General features: G+C 41.8%; 1 protein-coding gene across 9 annotated transcripts in view; it reads left to right on the top strand.

Moving 5' to 3' along the window:
* Positions 1-24,174, top strand: part of HTR4 (5-hydroxytryptamine receptor 4) — a 168,824-nt gene that overhangs the window by 42,170 nt on the left and 102,480 nt on the right. For all 9 annotated transcript variants that reach the window (XR_014520688.1, XM_083482501.1, XM_083482506.1 and 6 more), the window contains exon 2: positions 23,908-23,967. Coding sequence is in view for 6 of the 9 variants with exons in the window: in XM_083482501.1 (XP_083338627.1) it covers positions 23,957-23,967 (11 nt within the window). In the remaining 3 variants the exon portion in view is untranslated. The remainder of the gene's footprint in view (positions 1-23,907; positions 23,968-24,174) is intronic.

Below are 24,174 nucleotides of genomic sequence, written 5' to 3'. Positions count from 1 at the left end.
CCCTTGCAATGTCAGCTCTTCATTTTTAGGCACCATTTTTAGTGAACCCTTTCCCTTTGCTCTTTGGACTCTTTCCTTGTTCTGTGTCACACAGTCCACATGTGCACAAAGGCCAACCACCCTTTCCGCATTTTCACTCCCTTAATTTATGTCTGCCATTATTTTTCCAACTTGACCATTGCCTCTTCAAGCCTAGCCTGGACATGGGGCTAGGTCTGCAAGAAGAATACGAGAGTTCTGCTGGGCAACTAGTGGTTACAATTCCAAAGCCCATTTGGCAGAAGGCATGACACGGGTAGGGAAAGTGTGTGAGTGGCCATGTGAAAAGGGGATGAGCTAGGAAATAGATGTGTATGACTTTGATGGTGCCTGAGTGGTTAAAGGGCTAGACTGCCTCCAGGATATCCACCTATACTGGGCCAGATATAAGAACAGTGCACATATTTTCTATGATTTATGACTCCTTAAGCATCTTTCAAGAGCTATTAGTATATATAAAACAAGTCTGTGCTGCTGTGTAGAAGAAACTAATTAACCATGTTCTTTTGCAGATGAGATTAAAATCTGTATTTCATGGGAAATAAGGGTTCTTTTCAGTACTCTGTTAAAACATTTCAAGTCAATATTTTATTTGAATTAAATATAAAACAATAAAACCACGAGCCCAATTGCTTTCCCTTTTGAGATATATCAGCAGCGTATGTGGAAGATTTTAGAGTAATTTCTAGAATTCAGATTGAAAATGTTGATCTATGCATGAGAAGCTTTTGTTTTGTGTCTGCCTTTGAGAGCATGGCAGTGCATCCATTGTTATTTCTGGACTCGTATCAGCCTTGAAGACTTTAATTTTTATTTTTTTTTGAAGATGTCTAGGATTTCATGTCCCCTTCCTTTGCTGACCTGTATCAGAAAACTAACATTAGTTCTGAAACTATTGAGACATTAAATGGTTACACAAATAATGTTGGGCAATTTATTTTTTAAAGGGCATAACAATTTAGTGGCAAAAACACAGGGAACTAACATTTACTGACAAACATATGCCAGACTTTTTTTGTGTATGCTTTTTTAAAAAGTGAAAACGAAATGCTTTCACTCACTTTGTATATAAAAAAAGTAACAATATGTTGTGACTTTCATTTTCTGACTGTTTCCTAGCTTCTGATCTTCAGATAGTGTTGCATAATCTAGCTTCTTGGGGAAGGGCTGAGTTGCAATTGGCCAGCCTTAAGCATTGCTACTGAGAATCAACTAGCCAGCTCAGGCTCCATAAATCTCATAAGCAGCAGCATGGTTGAATAGCTCAGACAGGAAGTTTGGATTTTGGTGCAAAAGAGTAAAGTTCTAATCAAAGTTATGCAACATTTAGCTGAACTGTTTTTGTATAACTGTTGTCTAATGTGACTATTTCCTGCCAACCTAGCAGGTTGAAAGCACGTCAAAGTGCAAGTAGATAAATAGGTACCACTCCAGCGGGAAGGTAAAGGGTGTTTCCGTGCGCTGCTCTGGTTCGCCAGAAGCAGCTTAGTCATGCTGGCCACATGACCCAGAAGCTGTACACCGGCTCCCTCAGCCAATAAAGCGAGATGAGCGCCGCAACCCCAGAGTCAGTCACGACTAGACCTAATGGTCAGGGGTCCCTTTACCTTTTAATGTGACCTTCCAGATGTTGTGCAGCTTTCTGGGGAGGGCAGGGGACTCTAGCAGGAATGGGGAGGGTGCAGAATCCTATTGTATCGATGGAACTCCATTCATCAAACTGTAATTATTAGCTTTGGAATCTAAGCCTTTATCTAAGGTACTTTAATGTGTGATTTCCCTCCCCTGAACTAAATTAAGTACATTGGCTTTTTAGATCTTTCCACTTACCATAAGTGAAGTGCTGACTCTTTGTTCCTTTCTGCTGAAATGTTTCAAATTCGGCTTGCTTGTGAATTCCCACTCCTTCCAATTATTGCACTACATATTTGCAGCATTGCCCCTTTTTTATAAGGAACTGAAGGAATTGGCATCAACTGAGAAATGAAAGATGTAACACAATGCAAGCCCACACGACTTGGAAAAGAGGTGAGGAAATGAAGCAGTAGTACTGAGGTACATATGGCATGAGACGTTACCATTACCTTAAATTTCAGCATATGAACAGGTTTTTGTGCTGAAGTTTTCAGTTCCTGAAATCTTGTTCATACAATCATAAACTATGATTTTAAAATCATAAAAAACTTAGGCACAGATCTCTTCTCTCTTAAGGTTTGATAAAACCTGAAGTTTTCCAGGCCTAATGGTACCCTTTTTAATTTTACTAAGGATTAAACACATGCTATCCAATTTGCTATTAATTATGTTTTCTTTTAGTCTGTTTTAATATGCTAGCCTTCCTGATCATATTTCTTTGCTCTTTCAAAAAGTAATCCTAGTTTCTGTGTACTCTGTTCATGCTGTATTATGTTTAAATGAAAATCGATGTGTCTTAATTTTTTTTTTCAAATGGTGGTGATTCACATTCTTTGACGTACATAAATCCTAGCACAACTAACTGCTCAAGATGCCATGTGTCTGTATGCATTTGGTTCCCACTGATATAAAGAAAAAAAGTTGGAATGATGTGGGAATTGGCTCGATCTGGAATTGAAGTAATAACTCTGAAAACAGGCTGTGGGATTGTTGTTGTTTAGTCATTTAGTTGTGTCCGACTCTTCGTGACCCCATGGACCAGAGCACGCCAGGCACTCCTGTCTTCCACTGCCTCCCACAGTTTGCTCAAACTCATGCTGGTAGCTTCGAGAACACTGTCCAACCACCTCGTCCTCTGTCGCCCCCTTCTCCTTGTGCCCTCAATCTTTCCCAACATCAGGGTCTTTTCCAGGGAATCTTCTCTTCTCATGAGGTGGCCAAAGTATTGGAGCCTCAGCTTCAGTATCTGTCCTTCCAGTGAGCACTCAGGGCTGATTTTCTTAAGAATGGATAGGGTTGATGTTCTTGCAGTCCATTGAACTCTGAAGAGTCTCCTCCAGCACCATAATTCAAAGGCATCAATTCTTCGGCGATCAGCCTTCTTTATGGTCCAGCTCTCACTTCCATACATCACTACTGGGAAAACCATGGCTTTCACTATACGGACCTTTGTCAGCAAGGTGATGTCTCTGCTTTTTAAGATGCTGTCAAGGTTTGTCATTGCTTTTCTCCCAAGGAGCAGGCGTCTTTTAATTTCATGACTGCTGTCACCATCTGCAGTGATTATGGAACCCAAGAAAGGTCCTTACCACTTTTGTCCCTTATTATGGTAATCTTTGTATAGAATGTTCCTTTCATATCTCCAATTTTCTTGAACAGATCTCTGGTTTTTCTCATTCTGTTGTTTTCCTCTGTTTCTTTGCATTTCTCATTTAAGAAGGTCCTCTTGTCTCTCCTTGCTATTTTTTGGAAATTTGCATTCCATTTCCTGTGTCTTTCACTATCTCCCTTGCATTTTGCTTGCCTTCTCTCCCCCGCTATTTGTAAGGCCTCATTGGACAGCCACTTTGCTTTCTTGCATTTCCTTTTCATTGGGATGGTTTTCGTTGCTGCCTCATGTATAATGTTGCGAGCTTCCATCCATAAGTTCTTCAGGCACTCTGTCCAGCAAATCTAAATCCTTAAACCCATTCCTCACTTCCACTGTGTATTCATAAGGGATTTGATTTAGATTGTGTCTTTTACTGGCCCAGTGTTTTTTCCTACTTTCTTCAGTTTAAGCTTGAATTTTGCTATAAGAAGCTGATGATCTGAGCCACAGTCAGCTCCAGGTCTTGTTTTTTCTGACTGTATAGAGCTTCTCCATCTTTGGCTGTGGGATAGGATTCTGTATTTTGAGCAGCTTTATTTAAAGAGCAAAAGAGAGTCGTGACCAAGTAAAATGTACCTACTTTACAAGTGATAAAGCTGTGTCTGAAAGATTAGGGCCTTTCCATTAGCTAAACCCTGGCCATCATTTGTTTGTAATGCTCCTCTCACATTAATCATGGTCCCAGTAGCGCTGCTACAATGCATTGCCTCCACATAATGGACAGAGTATGATATTTTTTTCTGTGGGTAGCTGTACTATTATTTTACCTTTCAAAAAATTATAGTAGAAGTGTCAAAGTGTAAATAATGCTCAGCCTTCAAATGAAGAGGGGGGGAAACCTTCTACAATAAATTCATAAAATAGCATGTGAAATTGCTGTGTGAAGAAGTAACTTTGCTGGGTTTTACCAGTTTCAAGGGCTTGAATGGAAGAGTACAGGAGCACTTTGCCTCTGATGAAAAATAAGAGCTGTACCTCTACTGATGTTGAATGCTCCCCAAATTAAAATTAAATCTCCTAGTCCACACAAAACTAGCATTTTAGGCATACATGGTCAATACTATCAAATTTGAGAAGGGTGGCTGCAAGGTTTTCCTGAAAGAACCAACCTTTACAGTTTTGGGGTTTTTAAGAAGCTAATTCCTACCTGCACCTCTCTGCATGATGAAATCAGCAGTTGGGTCTATATTGCAGGGTCAAAGAGTTCCTGTTAAATATACAAGGTCTCCTGGTTAATTGTTGTTGTTGTTAATTTCTATGGGCGGTACCCAACTCACATTGTTCTTACCAGTACAAGGATTTGCCTACACAACAGAACTTTCCCCCTCTCTTCTCCCCAGCTCTACTCTGGAGCTTTGAAGGAAACCCCAGAACAGATTGGAGAGGGGGGAGCAGGGAAGTGCCATTGTGCAAGCATAAATCCTCTTGCTAATGTACACCATTCTATGTGTGGAACCAGTGTGGTGTAGTGGTTAAGAGGGGTGGACTCATAATCTGGTGAACCAGGTTCGCGTCTCCGCTCCTCCACATGCAGCTGCTGGGTGACCTTGGGCTAGTCACACTTCTCTGAAGTCTCTCAGCCCCACTCACCTCACAGAGTGTTCGTTGTGGGGGAGGAAGTGAAAGGAGATTGTTAGTCGCTTTAAGACTCCTTAGTGTAGTGATAAAGTGGGATATCAAATCCAAACTCCTCCTCCTCCTCTTCTTCTTCTTCTTCTTCTTCTTCTTCTCCTCCTCCTCCTCCTCCTCCTCCTCCTCCTTCTATTTGGGGCATGCAGCATTCCATCTCTAAGGTATGGGTGAAATAAGCACAACTTTACCTGAGCAGGCCAATAACATCTCTGCCTCCCCTACCCCAGTAATATCTGCGTTTGATTATTTGTGAGAAAGGTAACTAAAATGACTTCTTTTTTTAAGTAAGATACTTGTTTGGTCAACACATGTCAAATGATCAAGGTAAAAAATCCTGGAAGCCGGAAACCAAGGTATAGGTTTTCAGTAATTTGATTCAGGGCTTCTGCCGTCAGCATCTATCTTAGCAGGAACAGAAAACAGACCTTGATAAGTTTTGTGTGGGCGGGGAGAAAATAGGATGCTCCGTATAGCAATGTGTCACTCAATCAGTGGCTCCTTTGAGAAATGTGCAGAACCATTTGCTGGACTATGACTCTCTTCTTGAGTGGGAGAGATTCCTCTCACATACAGATCTGTATTTCAAAGTTGCAGTTGTACACAGGAGCTAAAGTCCACCAAATCAAGCTACTTGGTCAGACAGGTCAGGTAAGAGATTCTCAGTCATCAACACCTTTCACCCTCTGGGTGTTGTAACGTTTAACAGTCAGAAGAAAAAGCCATAGGATCGCATTAAGTTGCTTTATCTTTTGCATGCTCTGAAAGCAGAGGTGCTTCTGTATTTAGTTAACCGGATTGACATATTCCTTTTCCCCCAGATGGTTCAGCCATTAAGGAAGCAAGGATTTGAGGAGGAATATTTTGTCACCATCATTTCCTTGGTGGAAAGGCTATAAAGGAAAGCTTAAACAGTACAAGCAAAGTACAATTTGAGGGTGCTGTGAAATATTCAATAGGTGGAACTTGTTTACTATGGAGGTTGCTGTGTATTATCTGATTTACTTGACACTTGTGGCTCTGTTTTGCCTCCCATTTCAGCCCCAATATATTCCTAATGATAAAATATTTGTTTTCCTTCATAAGGAGCTATTTTTTTAAGATTGAATCACAGCAAAGAACAACAATCTGCCAATAGACACGAGAATGAATTTCTTTCCATTTACTTGTAAACCTTTTTTATATTCAACATACAGATTTATTTATTTTTAGGGGGGACTGATAAAAAAGAGCCCCTCATGAAGTATGTATAAAACAGTAGGCATCTCAGTCAGAATCTGGAGCTGATGTTATGACACTGAAGTCCTACTTTATCACTTAAATATGTTGAGGCTGCAAGAAACTTTGGCAGAACCACACAAAACAGCAACTTTGTATTTTGTTCCAAAGAGGGCTCTCTGAGGAACCATCAGCTGCTCTATTCATAGCATGCAGGGACAGAATGCAAAGCCACAGAAATAACTCTCTGTGGGATTCCCGGGGTCACAGAATTCAGTACTATGCATCATATTCCCTCCCCTCCCCAATACCGCTCATGTTTAAAAGAGCAATATTAAGCAGAACTTTTTAAATAATCATTATTTAAGATTAATTCAACTCTATATATGTATGAGAGAAACATTGAATAATAGAAGTGTAGAGTTGGATTGGGACCACAAGAGTCATCTAGTCTAACCCCCTGCAGTGCAGGAACCTTTTGTCCAATGTGGGGGTCAAACACCACCATGTAAAATGAACTACAATATATGACCCAATTTTAGAAAGACTATTAGGTTAGAGTAGTCCTTTACCTAAGTTTAGTTTAAAGACAAAGAACCTTAAGAATGGAAGGTCCCTGAGCTGGCATACAGCTCACCTAATCGGTCTTACCCACTCTATTACTTTTCTGTTTAAATTACGGTAACTATTTTTAAATGTGCATTTTCTCTTTCTTTTCTGTGAATTGCAAGTCCTTCCAGTTGCAGCAGTGATGGGATCCATAAGAAAGTACTGTACTTAAAAACCTCTTTGCTGACCACATTCAAGAGATTCAATCTGGGATCCTAATCAATGCAGTTGATTAGATAATCAATCTCTATGTAGGACAAGAAGCTACAGTTAGAACTGGATATGGGACAACTGATTGGTTCAAAATTGGGAAAGGAGTACGGCAAGGCTGTATATTGTCTCCCTGCTTATTTAACTTATATGCAGAATTCATCATGCGAAAGGCTGGGCTGGATGAATCCCAAGCCGGAATTAAAATCGCCGGAAGAAATATCAACAACCTCAGATATGCAGATGGCACAACCTCGATGGCAGAAAGTGAAGAGGAATTAAAGAACCTTTTAATGAGGGTGAAAGAGGAGAGCGCAAAATATGGTCTGAAGCTCAACATCAAAAAAATGAAGATCATGGCCACTGGGCCCATCACCTCCTGGCAAATAGAAGGGGAAGAAATAGAGGCAGTGAGAGATTTTGCTTTCTTGGGCTCCATGATCAGAGTTGGACACGCCTAAACGACTAAACAACAATCAATGCAGTTCATACCTGTTAAGATATTGACCCATTTTCACTCTTGCAAACAATAGTGTTGAAATAATATTTTGTTTTTAAAATCTGGTGAATTTTGGTGAATTTGTAGATTCAATGTCATCTCAGGAGAGATTGGCCTGGTTTTCTGGAGCTATCAATGAATTTTTGGCTATTTTTATTAAGGCAAAACGAATTAGAAGAAGAATGTGTGCATCAAGAATATCAGTTTATGGGTCAAATAAATCCCTCAAGGAACAGTATGCTTTAATTGAGATTCCTGCATTGCAGGGAGCTGGACTAGATGAACTCTTGGGATCCCTTTTAACTCCACGATTTGATGCTTCTATGATAATACAGTTATGTGAGACTGATAGAAACACTTCTTCCAGTAGCACCTTAAAGACCAACTAAGTTAGTTCTTGGTATGAGCTTTCGTGTGCATGCACACTTCTTCAGATACACTTCAGATACACTTCAGATACACTTCTTCAGATATACTTCAGTGTATCTGAAGAAGTGTGCATGCACACGAAAGCTCATACCAAGAACTAACTTAGTTGGTCTTTAAGGTGCTACTGGAAGAAATTTTTTTTATTTTGACTATGGCAGACCAACACGGCTACCTATCTACTACTGATAGAAACACTGTTCATCTAAATCTTGAAAGATCCCTTAATTTATTGAGGCAGAAACATTTTAAGTTAGCCCATTTTTCAATCTTTTAAGTTAGAAAAGGAAAGGAAATGGATCCCTTTTTCAAAAGTAAAGGTAAAGGGACCCCTGACCGTTAGGTCCAGTCGCGGATGACTCTGGGGTTGTGGCGTTCATCTCGCTTTACTGGCCAAGGGAGCCGGCATACAGCTTCTGGGTCATGTGGCCAGCATGACTAAGCCACGTCTGGCGAACCAGAGCAGCACACGGAAACGCCATTTACCGGTACCTCCCCGCTGGAGTGGTACCTATTTACCTACTTGCAATTTAATGTGCTTTCAAACTGCTAGGTTGGCAGGAGCAGGGACCGAGCAACGGGAGCTCACCCCATTGCAGGGATTCGAATCGCCGACCTTCTGATCGGCAAGCCCTAGGCTCTGTAGTAGTCAGTGAAATCATCAGGTGGGAAATGCCCATTAGTTCATGCTCTTTCAGAAAAATCTATATGGAGATTATACACCTGGCACATTTAGTAAATGAATTTGATTATCATTTGAATATTTGGTAGCATAGCATAATGTCTCTTATCCCCCTGACTAAACAAAATGTTTCCTGCTGACACATTTTCAGCAGACCATGATAATTTTATTAATTTCTGATGGAACTCTAATTATCACCAGTCTCTGGTACTGAATATTGTGCTTCAAATTATGGTAGTTAATAGGTTGGATCTGTTTGTCTTGTTTAATCATATTGAGGAAAATTGCCAACTATTAGATTGCTCATTCCAAAACCTTTTCTTTTGCTATTATGCCTCTCCAGCACTGGGAATTGACAACTGTATTTAAAGTCAAAGAAAGATGGTTTTAAAAGTATCACATGTTTTTGCCTATTTTGGCAATCTTGCCATATCTGAAGGTAGACCAGTTGAAAGCAGTGGACACGGTTTCAATCTATTGATTTCGTTGGAGCTGTTCAGAGTATGGCTAATATTGGATATCACCAAATACCTTACACAGTGTTGATGGTGGAAAAGTAGTCTATATTCCTCTCTTACTGGCATGTGAATTGTATCTGTATAAATATAGAGAGGAATATATTTCAATTTTATTTATTTTTTAAAGTAAGTTTTCCCTGTCAGATAAGAATCACTTGGAAGCACTAATTACAACTGAGGAAGTGGTATTTGTAATTAGAAAGTATAGCAATCTTTCTCTGAAACTGTTGGCTTAACACCAGAGTAATCTATAAAACATTTATTGACAACTTAGTAAAGCATTAACCAACATTAGTAATGAATCGTCATGATTAGGGAAAGTGGATTTATTACAGACCCATATCTTAAATCAGAACTAAAATATTGACTCAGTAACTGTAGCCAGATTGAATGATTCATTTATATCAACATAAATGAATTCAAATCAAGTGGGATTTATTCTGAAAAGAAAGTATTTCCCCACTGCCACATGCTTATCTATGCAGATCTGTAAAAAGAAAAAGTCAACAAATCCTCTTTACCCTTTTCAACATCAATAATCATATGGCAGTCAGTATTTGTGATGCTTCTACAACAGTAATCTTTAATCTTTGCAGTCCAGGAACCACTCACCCCCACCCACCTGCTATACAATGCCCCCCTTTGTTCCACTTTCTCTCTTCCCCTTCCTCCATCACCTTGAGCAATAAGAAAAATCTTGCTGGAGCCAGTGGTGTAGCATCGGTTGCTGGTGCTCAGGGCGAGTGTGAACCCAGCCCTTGCCACCAACACCGCTGGAGTGATGACCCCACCAGAGTAAAGCAGGGCTGTGCTGAGCCATCTGGGCATGCAGTGGGGACCCTGGCTGGCTGGCGCAGTCCTTGGTGGGTAGAGAGGAGCACTGGGCTGGGCAGTGCTGGGGGCTCCTGGTTCACGCCCCCTCAAAAATTGTGTACCTGGGGCCACAGCCACCCTGGCACCCCACACACTATGCCCTTGGCTGGAGTAAACCAAAAGTCCATCTAGTTCAGCACCCAGCAATAGTGTGCCCTCTCTCTGTTGCTCCTCTGAATATGAAATGGTGCTTGCAGTCAAGTATGCCCCACCGTAGGTTCGATTGTGACCAGTGCTTTTATATATATTTATAAAAAGTTGCTGGTACTCACCATGAAGTTGGTATAGTGTCACATGTTTAACTTTTTTGGGGGGGGGAGGTGCCAGTGCTGCGTACCCTTGAGTACCCCCAGAAAAAAACCCACTTTGTGATCTAGCTTTGGGTCCTTACCCACCAAATGAAGACCAATGTTCTAGAATAGTAAAGAGGGAAAATGCCTTTGTGGTAAACTACTGCTATATAAAACAAATGTAATGAATCTTATATCAATACTAATAGCCTCATTTCATGCTTTGAAAACTACTTATACCCTCCCACATTTCCAAACCTGAAGTCTTACATTTCGGACCTTCTGTTTTCCAGGATGCAGTAGATTTTGGGAGCGTCTAAATTTAGAGAAGTTATTATTAGTTTTGCTGAAGCCTGTGCCCTTGACACTGAGAAAGCTTTCATGTTAAGCTGGAAATATTGATAGTTTTGGGAGATTCCCCTATGGTTACGAAACCATAACAAATGTGTTTTTCTTGGAGAGGAGGTGGGTGACATTTGGAGCTGCTTCTGTAAATTTGTCTTTCAAGTTCCTTTTCTTTAGAACATATAGTCATACCAAAGATCAGGTATTGCATTTTCTTGTATGGCTACGGCGGCTTCTCCCAACAGCACACTTAACTTTCTAAAGTAGACTGGGACATGGCCAGTGCTGGATTTATGTATAAGCTAAACAAGCTATAGCTTAGGGCCATACTCCCTTGGGGGCCCCAAAAAATTTAAAGGGAAAAAACAACTGGATGTACATTTCCACAATATAAGATAAAAAAATAAAATAAAATAAAACCTACATACAGAACAGTGTTTTGTGTTGTGTAGGCTCTTGTGATGTAAGTAATGGGCCCCACCTGCTAGCCTGCTCCCTAAAATATCACTGGTTTACTGATTTCTATATATAGGGTGCCTACATTCTGCATGGACTGGTTGCATGGCAACATCTCCAAATGGCTTTAGATACCTATTAGGTCCATAAATTACCATATAGCATATATTCAACACAAAAAACAGCAACAATTTGTTGTTGACAAAGAACAGCTGGACATATAAAGGGCCCCATTACCTTCAGTAACTTAGGGCCTCATCAAACCTAAATCCAGCCCTGAACATGGCCCCGAGTAACATTCTGAAGTTGAGGCCTTCCACTCATAGAGGGTGTTGGAGCAGATGGAAATGTAAAATTGAAAATGCTTTAATTGAATTTGGAACAAACAGGTGCAATTAGCCATCATCTTCTGTGCATTGCTTCCTCTCTGAAGTATACATTCACTGGCAACAGTGCTAAATGTTAATGTTTGCATTAGGCTCATGTGTTCTTAATGCCAAGGTTTATCATAAGAAAGCCAGCACAAACACATTTTTGGCTTGAATAGTTTGATCCCCACACACAACCTGTTCAGTCAAAAATAAAATAAAATCATGCAACTTTTAGGTGTGTGTATTCAGCTTAAATTCTCTGAAGTTCCATCTTAAATTAGCAGGTGCTTTATTCTCTGTCCTTTAGGGTAATATGTATGTGGTATGCTGATTGCCATGCTAGTCTTAGTTGAGATCTGTGTTTCTCAAGATGGAAGCCCTAACTATTGGATGAAATGAAACATTATTGGCTAGTATGATGTATAGCTGTAAGGCGCTAATACTTATTACAGTACTTGACCTTTTATATAGTTCTTAGTAGCTAGGTACTGAAGGAGGGTTGGGATTAAACTAATGATCTTTATGGCTGATATGGTTTTTTAGTAACCATGGTGTTCCTACTCCTTTCATTAGCGTATGCACCTGAGATTTTTGCACCTGGCTTTGGTAGTTTCCACCAGTATGTATTTTGGAAAAAGGTCTCAATTATCCCTCTTGGCACTGTACACCTGCCATTGCTTCATTAGCTGCAAAGAGGAAACAGCTCAAAGAAGATCTTATAGTTATACAGTGGTACCTCAGGTTACAGACGCTTCAGGTTACAGACTCCACTAACTCAAAAATAGTACCTCAGGTTAAGAACTTTGCTTCAGGATGAGAACAGAAATCGCGCGGCGGCAGCGGGAGGCCGCATTAGCTAAAGTGGTACCTCAGGTTAAGAACAGTTTCAGGTTAAGAACGGACCTTCAGAACGAATTAAGTTCTTAACCCGAGGTACCACTGTATTGGCAATCAGATCATTTAGTTGCCTGTTGCTCTTGTTATGTACTGAAGTTCTCACCCTGGGCCAGCAGGGGGATACTGTAGATAGTTATGCAAATGAAGGATCGAAAGTGACGTTCAGTGATTGGATAGTTTGTATGCAAATGAAGGATCAAAAGTGACGTTCAGTGATTGGATAGTTTTAGAAAATGGCAACAGCTCTTCCAACCAATTAATTGTGTTTGCATAACAGCCTCAGCAGCCATTGGAATCTGTGCAGGAGGTTGGACTAGATGACCCTTGTGGTTCCTTCCAACTCTGTGATTCTATGACTTTGCATTTGAATGGAAATCTCTCTTGATGGATGTTCACCTTGTGACACAAGGGGGCAGTAGCTATATTTTACTACACTTAACAGCATCATATTTTACTTCAATGGGACATGAACATGCCTAGCTCTTTGCTGAATTTACTGTTTTGTGTCTTTATCTTGTATTTTTATGCTGTGAACCACCCTGAGATACATGAATGAAAGGTGGTATATAGATTTAATAAAAATAATTATAAATAAAATAGTGCAGCTACTCAAGTTCTCAAGTAATGAAATAGGGACATTGGTGTAGAATTTGTCTAATTCCAATGTTGGCAACATTAGCAATACTTTACTGGTGCTTCTTGTTGGAATGTCAATGTTTGTTTTCATGCATACTAGAACACTTACTTAAAAAACAAATCTCTTACCTAATCTCCAACTACTATGCTGGGGTGCAATCTCAAAATACCCAATAATGATTGTATTCGTATACATAAATAGATGGAAGAACTTATGTAACTATTAGTTACAGTTTTCTGGAAAATATACTGGTACTTTAAAATATGACAGCAAGAGTGATGATTCTTTCTATAGCTGTTTATTGAATAATTCTTGACAACACAGTGAATTCTAAAATTCAGGAGAAATACCTATTATGTTTACTTGTTAGGCATGAAAAAGAATTCAAATTGCCAGGGGGTGCCAAGTAGATATGCATGTGTATTATGCAAATAATAAGAGAAACAGGTTCTAATGAATTCATTGTGCACTTGGAAATGCTAGCCCATTTCTTGAGTCTACATAGGCAGAATTATTACCAAGCCAGTAGTATTATCTCGAGTACATCATAAAACAGCAGACATAATTGTTACCATAAATAAGCAGTGTAATGTTTTTATTCCTATAGCAATACCACTGTCGCTTACATAGTTCTTCCAGACTTTACTAGGGTATTCATGTCAGTTTAAACTGTTGGCACAGCCAGAGTTTTCAGAGCCCTGCCATGAGAAAACCCACTATCCAGAATTTGGGGAAGGAGACAAACAACTGTTTAGTTCCTTCACTAGCAGCTGGTGTGAAAGGGAGCCATTGTGTAAAACTAAATTTGGGACCCAAAAAGTTGGAGTGTCTCCCACATTACCATCCTCTGTGTATCCTAAGATCACCAGAGGATGTTGTCCTCTACTAGAAGAGCTATTGTGTTGTGATGAGAGATGTTGCTTCCAAGTGGAACTGGTGCTCCTCATGCATCCAAGTTTTTTGCATTGTCCATACAACATTATTAGCATCAAAATGCAAGCTAATATTCCCCCCATCACCATTTAATATGGGTTTACCATTTCCAGGAGAAATCCAACATGTAACATGTACCTGCTTCCGGTGACGTGCTTGAAGTATCTGAATGACCAGTTTTCAGTACTGAACACCTTAGTGGACGTATAAAGAGTCTTCTCTACAGTGATGCCCCATCTATGGACTGCCCTCCCCTTAGAAATATCCATGGCAGCAACACTTCTGGCATTCTGGTACCAATGACCATTTATTCACCCAAACATGTTTAAGGGTGTAGAGTTCATAGAATCATAGAATCATAGAATCATAGAATCATAGAATCATAGAATCATAGAATCATAGAGTTGGAAGAGACCACAAGGGCCATCGAGTCCAACCCCCTGCCAAGCAGGAAACACCATCAGAGCACTCCTGACATATGGTTGTCAAGCCTCTGCTTAAAGACCTCCAAAGTAGGAGACTCCACCACACTCCTTGGCAGCAAATTCCACTGTCGAACAGCTCTTACTGTCAGGAAGTTCTTCCTAATGTTTAGGTGGAATCTTCTTTCTTGTAGTTTGGCTCCATTGCTCCGTGTCCGCTTCTCTGGAGCAGCAGAAAACAACCTTTCTCCCTCCTCTATGTGACATCCTTTTATATATTTGAACATGGCTATCATATCACCCCTTAACCTCCTCTTCTCCAGGCTAAACATGCCCAGCTCCCTTAGCCGTTCCTCATAAGGCATCGTTTCCAGGCCTTTGACCATTTTGGTTGCCCTCCTCTAGACACGTTCCAGTTTGTCAGTGTCCTTCTTGAATTGTGGTGCCCAGAACTGGACACAGTACTCCAGGTGAGGTCTGACCAGAGCAGAATACAGTGGCACTATTACTTCCCTTGATCTAGATGCTATACTCCTATTGATGAGGCCCAGAATTGCATTGGCTTTTTTAGCTGCCGCGTCACACTGTTGGCTCATGTCAAGTTTGTGGTCAACCAAGACTCCTAGATCCTTTTCACATGTACTGCTCTCAAGCCAGGTGTCACCCATCTTGTATTTGTGCCTCTCATTTTTTTTGCCCAAGTGCAATACTTTACATTTCTCCCTGTTAAAATTCATCTTGTTTGTTTTGGCCCAGTTTTCTAATCTGTCAAGGTCGTTTTGAAGTGTGATCCTGTCCTCTGGGGTGTTAGCCACCCCTCCCAGTTTGGTGTCATCTGCAAATTTGATCAGGATGCCCTTGAGTCCATCATCCAAGTCGTTGATAAAGATGTTGAATAAGACTGGGCCCAAGACAGAACCCTGTGGCACCCCACTAGTCACTCTTCTCCAGGATGAAGAGGAACCATTGATGAGCACCCTTTGGGTTCGGTCAGTCAGCCAGTTACAAATCCACTGAGTGGTAGCATAGTCAAGACCGCATTTTACCAGCTTCTTTACAAGAATATCATGGGGCACCTTGTCAAATGCCTTACTGAAATCAAGGTAGGCTATATCCACTGAGTTCCCTTCATCTACCAGGCTTGTAATTCTGTCAAAAAACGAGATCAGGTTAGTCTGACATGACTTATTTTTCAGAAATCCATGCTGACTATTGGTGATCACAGCATTCCTTTCTAGGTGCTCACAGACTGTTTTCTTAATGATCTGCTCCAGAATCTTCCCTGGTATTGATGTCAGACTGACTGGGCGGTAATTATTTGGGTCCTCTCTTTTCCCCTTTTTGAAAATAGGGACAACATTTGCCCTCCTCCAGTCTGCCAGGACTTCGCCTGTTCTCCAGGAATTCTCAAAGATGACTGCCAGTGGTTCTGAGATCACATCTGCCAGTTCTTTTAATACTCTTGGATGCAGTTCATCTGGCCCTGGAGACTTGAATACATCTAAACTAGCCAAGTATTCTTGTACTATCTCCTTAGTTATTCTGGGCTGTGTTTCCTTTGCTGAATCATTTGCTCCAAATTCTTCAGGTCGGGCATTGTTTTCTTTATCGGAGAAGACTGAGGCAAAGAAGGCATTGAGGAGTTCAGCCCTTTCTGTGTCCCCTGTTTGCATTTCACCATCTTCTCCTCTGAGTGACCCCACTGTTTCTTTGTTCTTCCTTTTGCTACGAACATACCCATAAAAGCCTTTTTTGTTGCTTTTAACCTCTCTAGCAAGCCTGAGTTCATTCTGTGCTTTAGCTTTTCTGACTTTGTGTCTACACGTGCTGGCTATTTGTTTGAATTCCTCTTTGGTGGTTTCCCCCCTTTTCCATTTTTTGTACACATCCTTTTTTAATCTTAACTCAGTTAAAAGTTCTTTAGATAGCCACCCTGGCTTCTTTAGGCACCTTCCATGTTTCCGTCTCATTGGTATTGCCTGACGTTGTGCTTTTACTATCTCCCTCTTAACAAACTCCCAGCCATCATGAACTCCCTTTCCTTTTAGTATTACTGTCCATGGGATCTCACCCAGCACTTCCCTAAGTTTTATGAAGTCGGCTTTCTTAAAGTCAAGAAATTGAGTCCTAGTATGCTTGGCTGCTCCTTTCCGCTGTATAGTAAACTGCCTAATGATCCTTCCACTTCTACCCCACTAACCAGCTCATCAACATTGGTTAGGACCAGATCTAAAATGGCTGTTCCTCTTGTTGCTTCTCCCACTTTCTGGACAATGAAGTTGTCTGCAAGGCCAGTGAGGAATCTGTTTGATCTTATGCTCTTGGCTGAGTTTGACATCCAACAAATATCCGGGTAATTGAAGTCCCGCATTACTACTATCTCCCTTCCTTTTGCATGCTTGGCCATCTGTTCCAGGAAGGCATCATCTATGTCCTCCGTTTGGCTTGGGGATCTGTAGTAAACTCCCACAATGAGGTCTCTGTTATTCTTCTCTCCCTTAATTTTGACCCAAATGCTCTCACTTTGGCTTTGAGGTTCTAAATCTTGGATCTCTTCACAGGTATACACATCCCTGACATATAACGCCACTCCTCCTCCTTTCTTGTCTGGTCTGTTTCTCCGAAATAGATTGTATCCCCCCATTATTACATTCCAGTCGTGGGACTTATCCCACCAGGTTTCAGTGATGCCTATTATGTCATATTTAGTTTGCTGTACCAAGAGCTCAAGCTCATCTTGTTTATTTCCCATGCTTTGCGCATTAGTGTACAGACATTGAAGTCCATTAATCATTCCCCCATGTCTCTTATTTAAGGATTTTTTCCTCCCACCACTAGGTCTGCGTGCTGTTTGCTCCATTTGGTCTATGACATTTGGATGATCATCTTCATCAACTGATAGACTCCTACCTTCAGGAGCACTGTCTCCCTTCCCCACATTAGTCAGTTTAAAGCCCTCCTGATGAGGTTTCTGAGATTTTTGGCAAAAACATTTCTCCCAACCGTTGTGAGGTGCAGCCCATCGCTTGCCAGAAGTCCATCTTCAAGAAACTGCAGTCCATGATCTAAGAATCCAAACCGTTCCTGTTTACACCATTTGCGAAGCCAGCTGTTCACTTCCACTATTTTTCCCTCTCTCCCTGGGCCACGTCGTTCAACTGGGAGGACAGATGAGATGACAATTTGTGCATTTAGTTGCTTCAATTTCCTGCCCAGAGCCTCGTAGTCTCTTTTGATCTTCTGGAGGCTATTGCTTGCAGTGTCATTGGTTCCCACATGAACCAAGAGGAAGGGGTATTTGTCAGTGGGTTTTATGATTCCTTGCAGTCGTTCAGTTACATCTTGGATCTTAGCCCCGGGGAGACAGCACACTTCCCGAGACATCTTGTCAGGCCCACAGATCACTGCTTCTGTTCCCCTCAGTAGGGAATCCCCTATCACCACTACACGCCTCCTCTTAGGTTTGGTCGGGGTTCTTCCATGAGCTGTCTGTTCCAAGGTCGCCTGCACATTCCCTGAGGACTGACTTTGCTGCTCGTCTTCATATACCTGATCGACTGAAATGAGGGAGAGATCCTCAAATGGAGTCTGCTCTTCGTCTTCCATGCTAGGGGAGAGGACCTCAAAGCGATTGTGTATTTCTAAACTATCAGAACGAACCCTGGGCCTCCTTGAATAGTGATGTCCTGTTTCACAATTACAGAGGTGGCTTTAGATGCTCCTGTTGTTTTTACTGAGTTTATATTTTACTGTGATGCTATGGTGGTGTTTAAGGTAGTTGCACCCCAGCCTGGAATCTTTGGGATGAAGGATTGGTTGTAAGCAGTCTAAACAAATATTTAAGTTCTCACTGAAGGAAGGAAATAAACTGGCACAAAACCATATCACTTTAAAAGCCAAGAGCTGATATTTTCCCTTCTGGGCTTTCTTCCTAAATCCTGTGTGTTAAATGCAAATTAGGTGTTTTACTCCTGGCTAGCTATCTCTGTTTCTCGCAGATTATTAGGGAAATGAATCACAAACTTGGAGGAAGAAGATCCAAGAATTAAGGTGATACGAAAGTCTTTTTAAACTGCAAATGATGTTTGTGGGGGGACAGGAGGTTGCGTAAGGGAAATAGTTGGCTCAGTCTTCTGCAGACTCCCTTAATATACTGATAAACTGCAACAGTAAAAGATTAATGTTTAAAGTGCCACCTCTCACTGTGCTAGTGAATTGGAGGGGGTGGGGAGGGAGCTAATGGATCTGTTATTTTCAGTTGGGCTACTGGGATGAGGTAAATTGTGGAAGAGGGAGGATACATGGAATAATGTGTGTGTGTGTGTGTGTGTGTGTGTGTGTGTAATACACAGTGGAGAGCAATGATTATTATACGGAAAAATCAATTGTTAACCCATGGCCATTCTTGAATTCTAAATATGCAGGAAAGTACAGTAGTTTTGTCATGGGGAAAAGGCACTTGTCAGGGGTTCAGGGGCAGAGGCACATGGGAGGCAGGAGAGGGAGGACGATTGGGCGGAGTCCAAGGACAGAGAGGAGGAGGAGGACTGTGGCCCAAGGGACTCCATGAGCTTTTCCAGCGAATCGGGGGATTCCCAGGAGGGGGCGCCTGTAGCCAGGGCAAGAGGAGCCCCAGGGGGGACTCATCAGGGGGAAAGAGCCAACAGGGAATCCCGAAGCAGCAGCTGGAGATCAGGCCCGGCTTCCCCTCCAGAGCGTAGCGAAGGGGGGGGGGGGAGTTCCAGCGTATCAGGGGAAGCAGCTCCGTCAGCTGGAATGGAGGAGAGGTCAGAACAAGCTATCCTCCCGGAAGGGGAGGGGAGCAGTGAGAGGAGTGATGTAACGATCAGGAGAAAGGTTGGAAGCTGGGCACGCGCGCCAAGTTCAAATGTGCAAGCGCGCGGGGAAACGGAGAGCCCGGGGGAGGAGCCAGGTCCCAAAGCCCGCAGGAGGGAGGGAGAGCCATCGGGAGATTCAGCGTCAGACGAATCCAGGAGGGGCGGAACTCCAGCGGGCAGAAAGACCCTGCGGAAAAGGAAAGATAGGAGGAGGTGGAGCAAAGCAAGCATCTTAAACTGGTGCAGGGGAGGGACTGATTCAGAGGGGACTTCAGCGGTCTAAGCATAACAGACGTGGGGCTGCACGCCTCGGCTGTGGAACGGAAAATGGACTGCAATAAACATTTCTGTATATAAAGTGAAACCGGCGTTGGTCCTTTGTGAGCTGGGACCTGAGGCAGCCCTGACAGCACTCTATACATGCATAGAAATACTTTGGAAGGGAACTTGTCTATCACGACAATGCAGAGAATTCTGAAAACTTATCTTTTATGCTAGGGGTTGGGTGGGAATAATGGCCAGGATTCCATGAATGAGTCACAGTAGTGGAAGCTCTGTACAAGGACTTCTGCTTCCAAAGGGAAATACAGACACATTGAACCCCTGGAATCTCTCACCTTTCAGAGCTGGAGGTGGTGTGCAATATCAGTAACACACATACACACACACACTGCTTTTTCTGGGGGGATGCAGGGGTATGCATACCCCTAAACATTTTGTGAACCTAAGTTTGACCTCATTGAGGGGCAGTATTTCATTATGAGTAGAACCATGAGAGTACCCCTAAACATTTTTTTTAAGAAAAAAGGCACTCTCTCTCTCTCTCTCTGTGTGTGTGTGTGTGTGTGTATGTGTGTGTGTATTATAAGTAATTGATTTGCTTTGTAGTCTGAGGCTTGCATCACCTGCTTTTATCACCTCCAACCATCTGCTTGCATGTACTTGTAGTTTTTATTTTATGCTTGTGACACATTTTAAAGTCCAGATTGTGTTAGTCCTACTATTTCTGTCAGGTCACACTTACTTCTAGCCAGTGCTTTTTTCCCTTAAAAAAAATGTTTAGGGGTACTCTCATTTTGACTCAAGACAACCACCATTTTATAGTTCAAATCGGGAAAAATAAACACAGTAAATGGACAAAAGTACAAAGATTCACAAAATGTTAAGGGGTATGCATACCCCTGCATACCCCCAGAAAAAAGCACTGCTTCTAGCTCCACCCACTTATGCCTAGGAGTGACCCTGTTTCATCAAGGAAACCTGCAAAAGTATCTCAAAGCTGAAATTACTTAGTAATTACTTAGGAAAGTAGCTCGGTGTTTAAGTATGCTTTGCATGCCGAAGGTGTGAAGAACTACTCACTGGAGGAGGAAGAGGAGTTGGGGGGAGCGCACCGCCCCTGGCAGCGCAATCCCGGCAGTGTGCCATCATGGCTGCCCCCCGCCCGTGCTGGGTGCCAGGTCCCCAGGACGCGTGCCATACCTGCCCCCACCTGCTCTCCGCCCCCCGGTGCCGGAGCATGAAGCTCCACCACTGGAGCCACTGTGAGTCAGCCTAGCCCTAGACAACACTGACCTAGAGGTCCAGTGCTGTGACTTGGTAAAGGTCATTTTCCTAGGTGGTGGGAGTGTCTCATTCAGACAGATGGTTTTGTATCAAGCTGATTCATCAGCTGTCAGCTGCAAGAAACCATGCACTGCCCACCTGAAGTGCATGCACAAAAAGGAGCATTATTCACAAATTTGGGGAAAAGTCTGGTGGGGGGTGCGCAGGCTCATGACATGAATGTGTTCAAATACCTAAGATTAATTCCCAAAGCAAATCTGAGCGCGGTAGAACAGGAAACCAACGCAGAGTCATTCTTCCTCCTAACAAGACACCACAGGCCCTCTTCATTATTTTTTTTCTATTTAATTTTATCTTGTGCAAATGAGATTGCCGAGACCAATGTGCTCAGACAACACCATTAAGCAGTAATGGGATTTGTGTAACTAAGTGTTGTTGTTTTCTGGCACCACAAACATGAATAAAAGTTAATGGGCTGAATTCCACCTAAGAGACAAATTGAAAATCTTAGATTCTGAACTACTATTTTCCATTTCAGCCAGGTGGTAGTGATTGTTCTCAGAACCTAGTTTTCCTCTTACCAAGCGATGCGAATCATGTTATTTTCCTGCATAGTTGACTAAATGTCCTTGATAACACAGCAGTTACTCTCCTGAAGGTTACTCTCCTCTATGGAGCAGCCTCCAGAAATATTTTACTGTTTGGTGTTTTTGGAACATGTATTAAGGTGCCTATGGTCTTAAGTATACTTCTGTGCCACAGTGCATGATCTCCACAGCATACAAGACACGTGGAACCTCTCGTTCTGCCTTTACACAGGCACATACATAGCAACTGTCCATTGTGAGAGTTGGGCTGCTTCAAGAGCTGGGCTTGAAGGAACAAGGAGTGAAGGGGTGTAGCCAACTACAGGGGGGCAGTGGAACAGCACAAACTAGAAGGGTAACTGTGATGGAGGCCTTTTGTATTAACACAGTAAAGTATTTGTTGTTGGCTTACAACAGTTCCTAGCTTTGCTCCGTAATACAGGGAATAATATATTTTTCTCCATAGCTCTGCAATGTGGCAATGCTCTGTTGGGTTTTGTCCACCCCTTATTCCCAGTTCCCCAGTTGGTTGAAAGAATGATATTCAAAACCTCCGCCACCACAAAGATACTGGAAAGAAATTGGGCAATTTGCCAAATAACAATACAAGGATGAATGCAGTATTATAGCCCACATTTTTATGGCAACAACTAACGCTGGAGTTTTTCTCTTTGAGAGAAATCTGTGACAAAAAGGCCCACACCCTGGGAAAGATTTATCACAGTCGGTTGGAACCAATCTTTTATAGATAATGGCATGGCATTTTTAGTTAAAGACCACATGCCATTCACTGGACCTGGTCTCTCAAAAACGGACAAGAGGGAGCTATGCTGGGGTCAGTGTGCACTGAGAGACTATTGCACTCGTTTAATTCATTTTAAATCATTAGTACTCCTGCAATACTGCCGGATTGTTGCCCTGTTACTATGACTATCCAAAGAGCAAATATTTCTGTTTGTTTTTAATAAACTGTTGCTGAATTAAATAAATATGATTATTGGTGTGATCCAACATATGAGTAAATCTAATAAAAGCAGGTGTTTGTGGGGAAATGAGCATGGGAAACAGAAATCAATTAGCCTCATTTGCCTTTACACAGAAGGAAATCAGACTGATGCATAAACTAAAAGCTCATGTTTTTATGCAGCTTCTGGGCATGATTAGTTGAAAAGGAAGTAGAATAATACTGCCGCTGATTAGGTCTTTCCATATCGCTTTCATATGAGACTCCTGCTGTTATTTGTATCTGTTTTGTAGACTGGGTCCTAACCTGTAAATTCACTGAGGATAGAACTATGCGAAATTTGTAATCCTGTATTTACCAGTTGCTGGGTTGGGTCAACAAAAATTGTCAACTTTAAGTGGCAGAATGTTAAATTGTTTTAAAGTTAACAATGAACATTGAACTATATGGTGGCAAAAATGTTGACTAATTTTATCTTAAGGAATAGGTATTAACGAAGCAGTGTCTCATACTATGTATACTTATCCTCTCATCAGATTGTCTATGTGCCACATACCGTATTTTTGTGTGTATAACACGTTCCCATGTATAAGACGATCCCCTTATGAGGGGGATTGCCCAGAGTTGTTGAACTTTTTTGGGGGGGGATTGGCTGGCACCAATCGCCCATCCCTCCTCTGCACTATCCATGTAGACAACCCCCAATTTTCAACATTTTTTTAATGATAAAAAAACCTCGTCTTATACACGAAAAAATATGGTAGCTTTGCATGAGGAAAATGATAGATGTATCCCTTAGTTCTGATGTTAGAATTATGGCTGCTATTCCCAGCACTCTAGACTACATGCATGAGCTTCCTGCAGTACATTTCGCCAAAGAAGATGAAGCTCACTGCACACACATATTTATTTGCCATTTATTTTATAAAATGTCTGGATTGGTGCTCATCACATTGTTACCCCCAAAGCAGTTTTCAGCACGATAAAACCAGCACAACAATCAAAACAGAATGCAATCAAAATCCACAGGCAGCGTAACACAAATGATCCTCACTTCCAAATTCAACTTAGCCAGATCTTCCAAAAGTCTGGGAGAACAAATGAGAATGAAGCTCATCAAAGATGAAGCCATCTCTGTGTGTGGCTACATCTCGCAGTTGGGGTGCAATTAGTGAAAAGGCCCTGTCCCTCATCCTGATACCGGGAGCAGGACTCGCTGGTGGCACACGAATAAGAGCCCTCTCTGCCACTCAAAGGGCCTGGGTTGGCTGATATGGTGAAAGGTACTCCTTTATATGGCTTGGAGAGAAAACTGCAAGGAATAGCTTAAATTCTGAATTTTCAATTTGTATGAGTGGCTTTTAAATGAACCAGTACCTGAGAATACTGGGTGATTAAGCCTAAAGCAGCTGAGAGATGAGAAGTGGGCCATCTGTGCTCTGTGTGATGGAAGGAATTGTATCATTTTCAAGCATTTGCTAAAAACTGCTCCCCACCCCCTTTTCAAGCAGATTGTCTCTACAAGAATTTTAGACAAAAACACATTGAATGAATTATATGAAATGCCAAGTGCCTTAATAATCATTGTCCCTTTTAACTGTTTTCAATTCAGGACCACTTATGGATGCTGAACTCCCAGTTTTCCATGCCTGTTGCCTGTGATGGATGTGAGGTAGGAAATGTTTATGCAGTAACTTTTATGCTTTTTGAGCCCTAGGAGGCCAATACTAATTTATGTTTGCGAAGTCTGTGTGGTTTCTCCCCAATACCTCTGTTTGTCTGTAATATGAACTAAGGGGACATTCATAGCAAAGAACCTAGAGGGAGCTGCTTTCCAGACATCCCACAGTGTTATGAGAGAGGGCAAGATAAGAAGCCC

The sequence above is a fragment of the Podarcis liolepis genome (genome assembly GCF_965112155.1).
Source record: "Podarcis liolepis genome assembly, chromosome: 2".
Classification (NCBI taxonomy): Eukaryota; Metazoa; Chordata; class Lepidosauria; order Squamata; family Lacertidae; genus Podarcis; species Podarcis liolepis.
The sequence above is the reverse complement of the archived record's forward strand: the minus strand, read 5'-3'. Positions and strand labels throughout refer to the sequence as shown.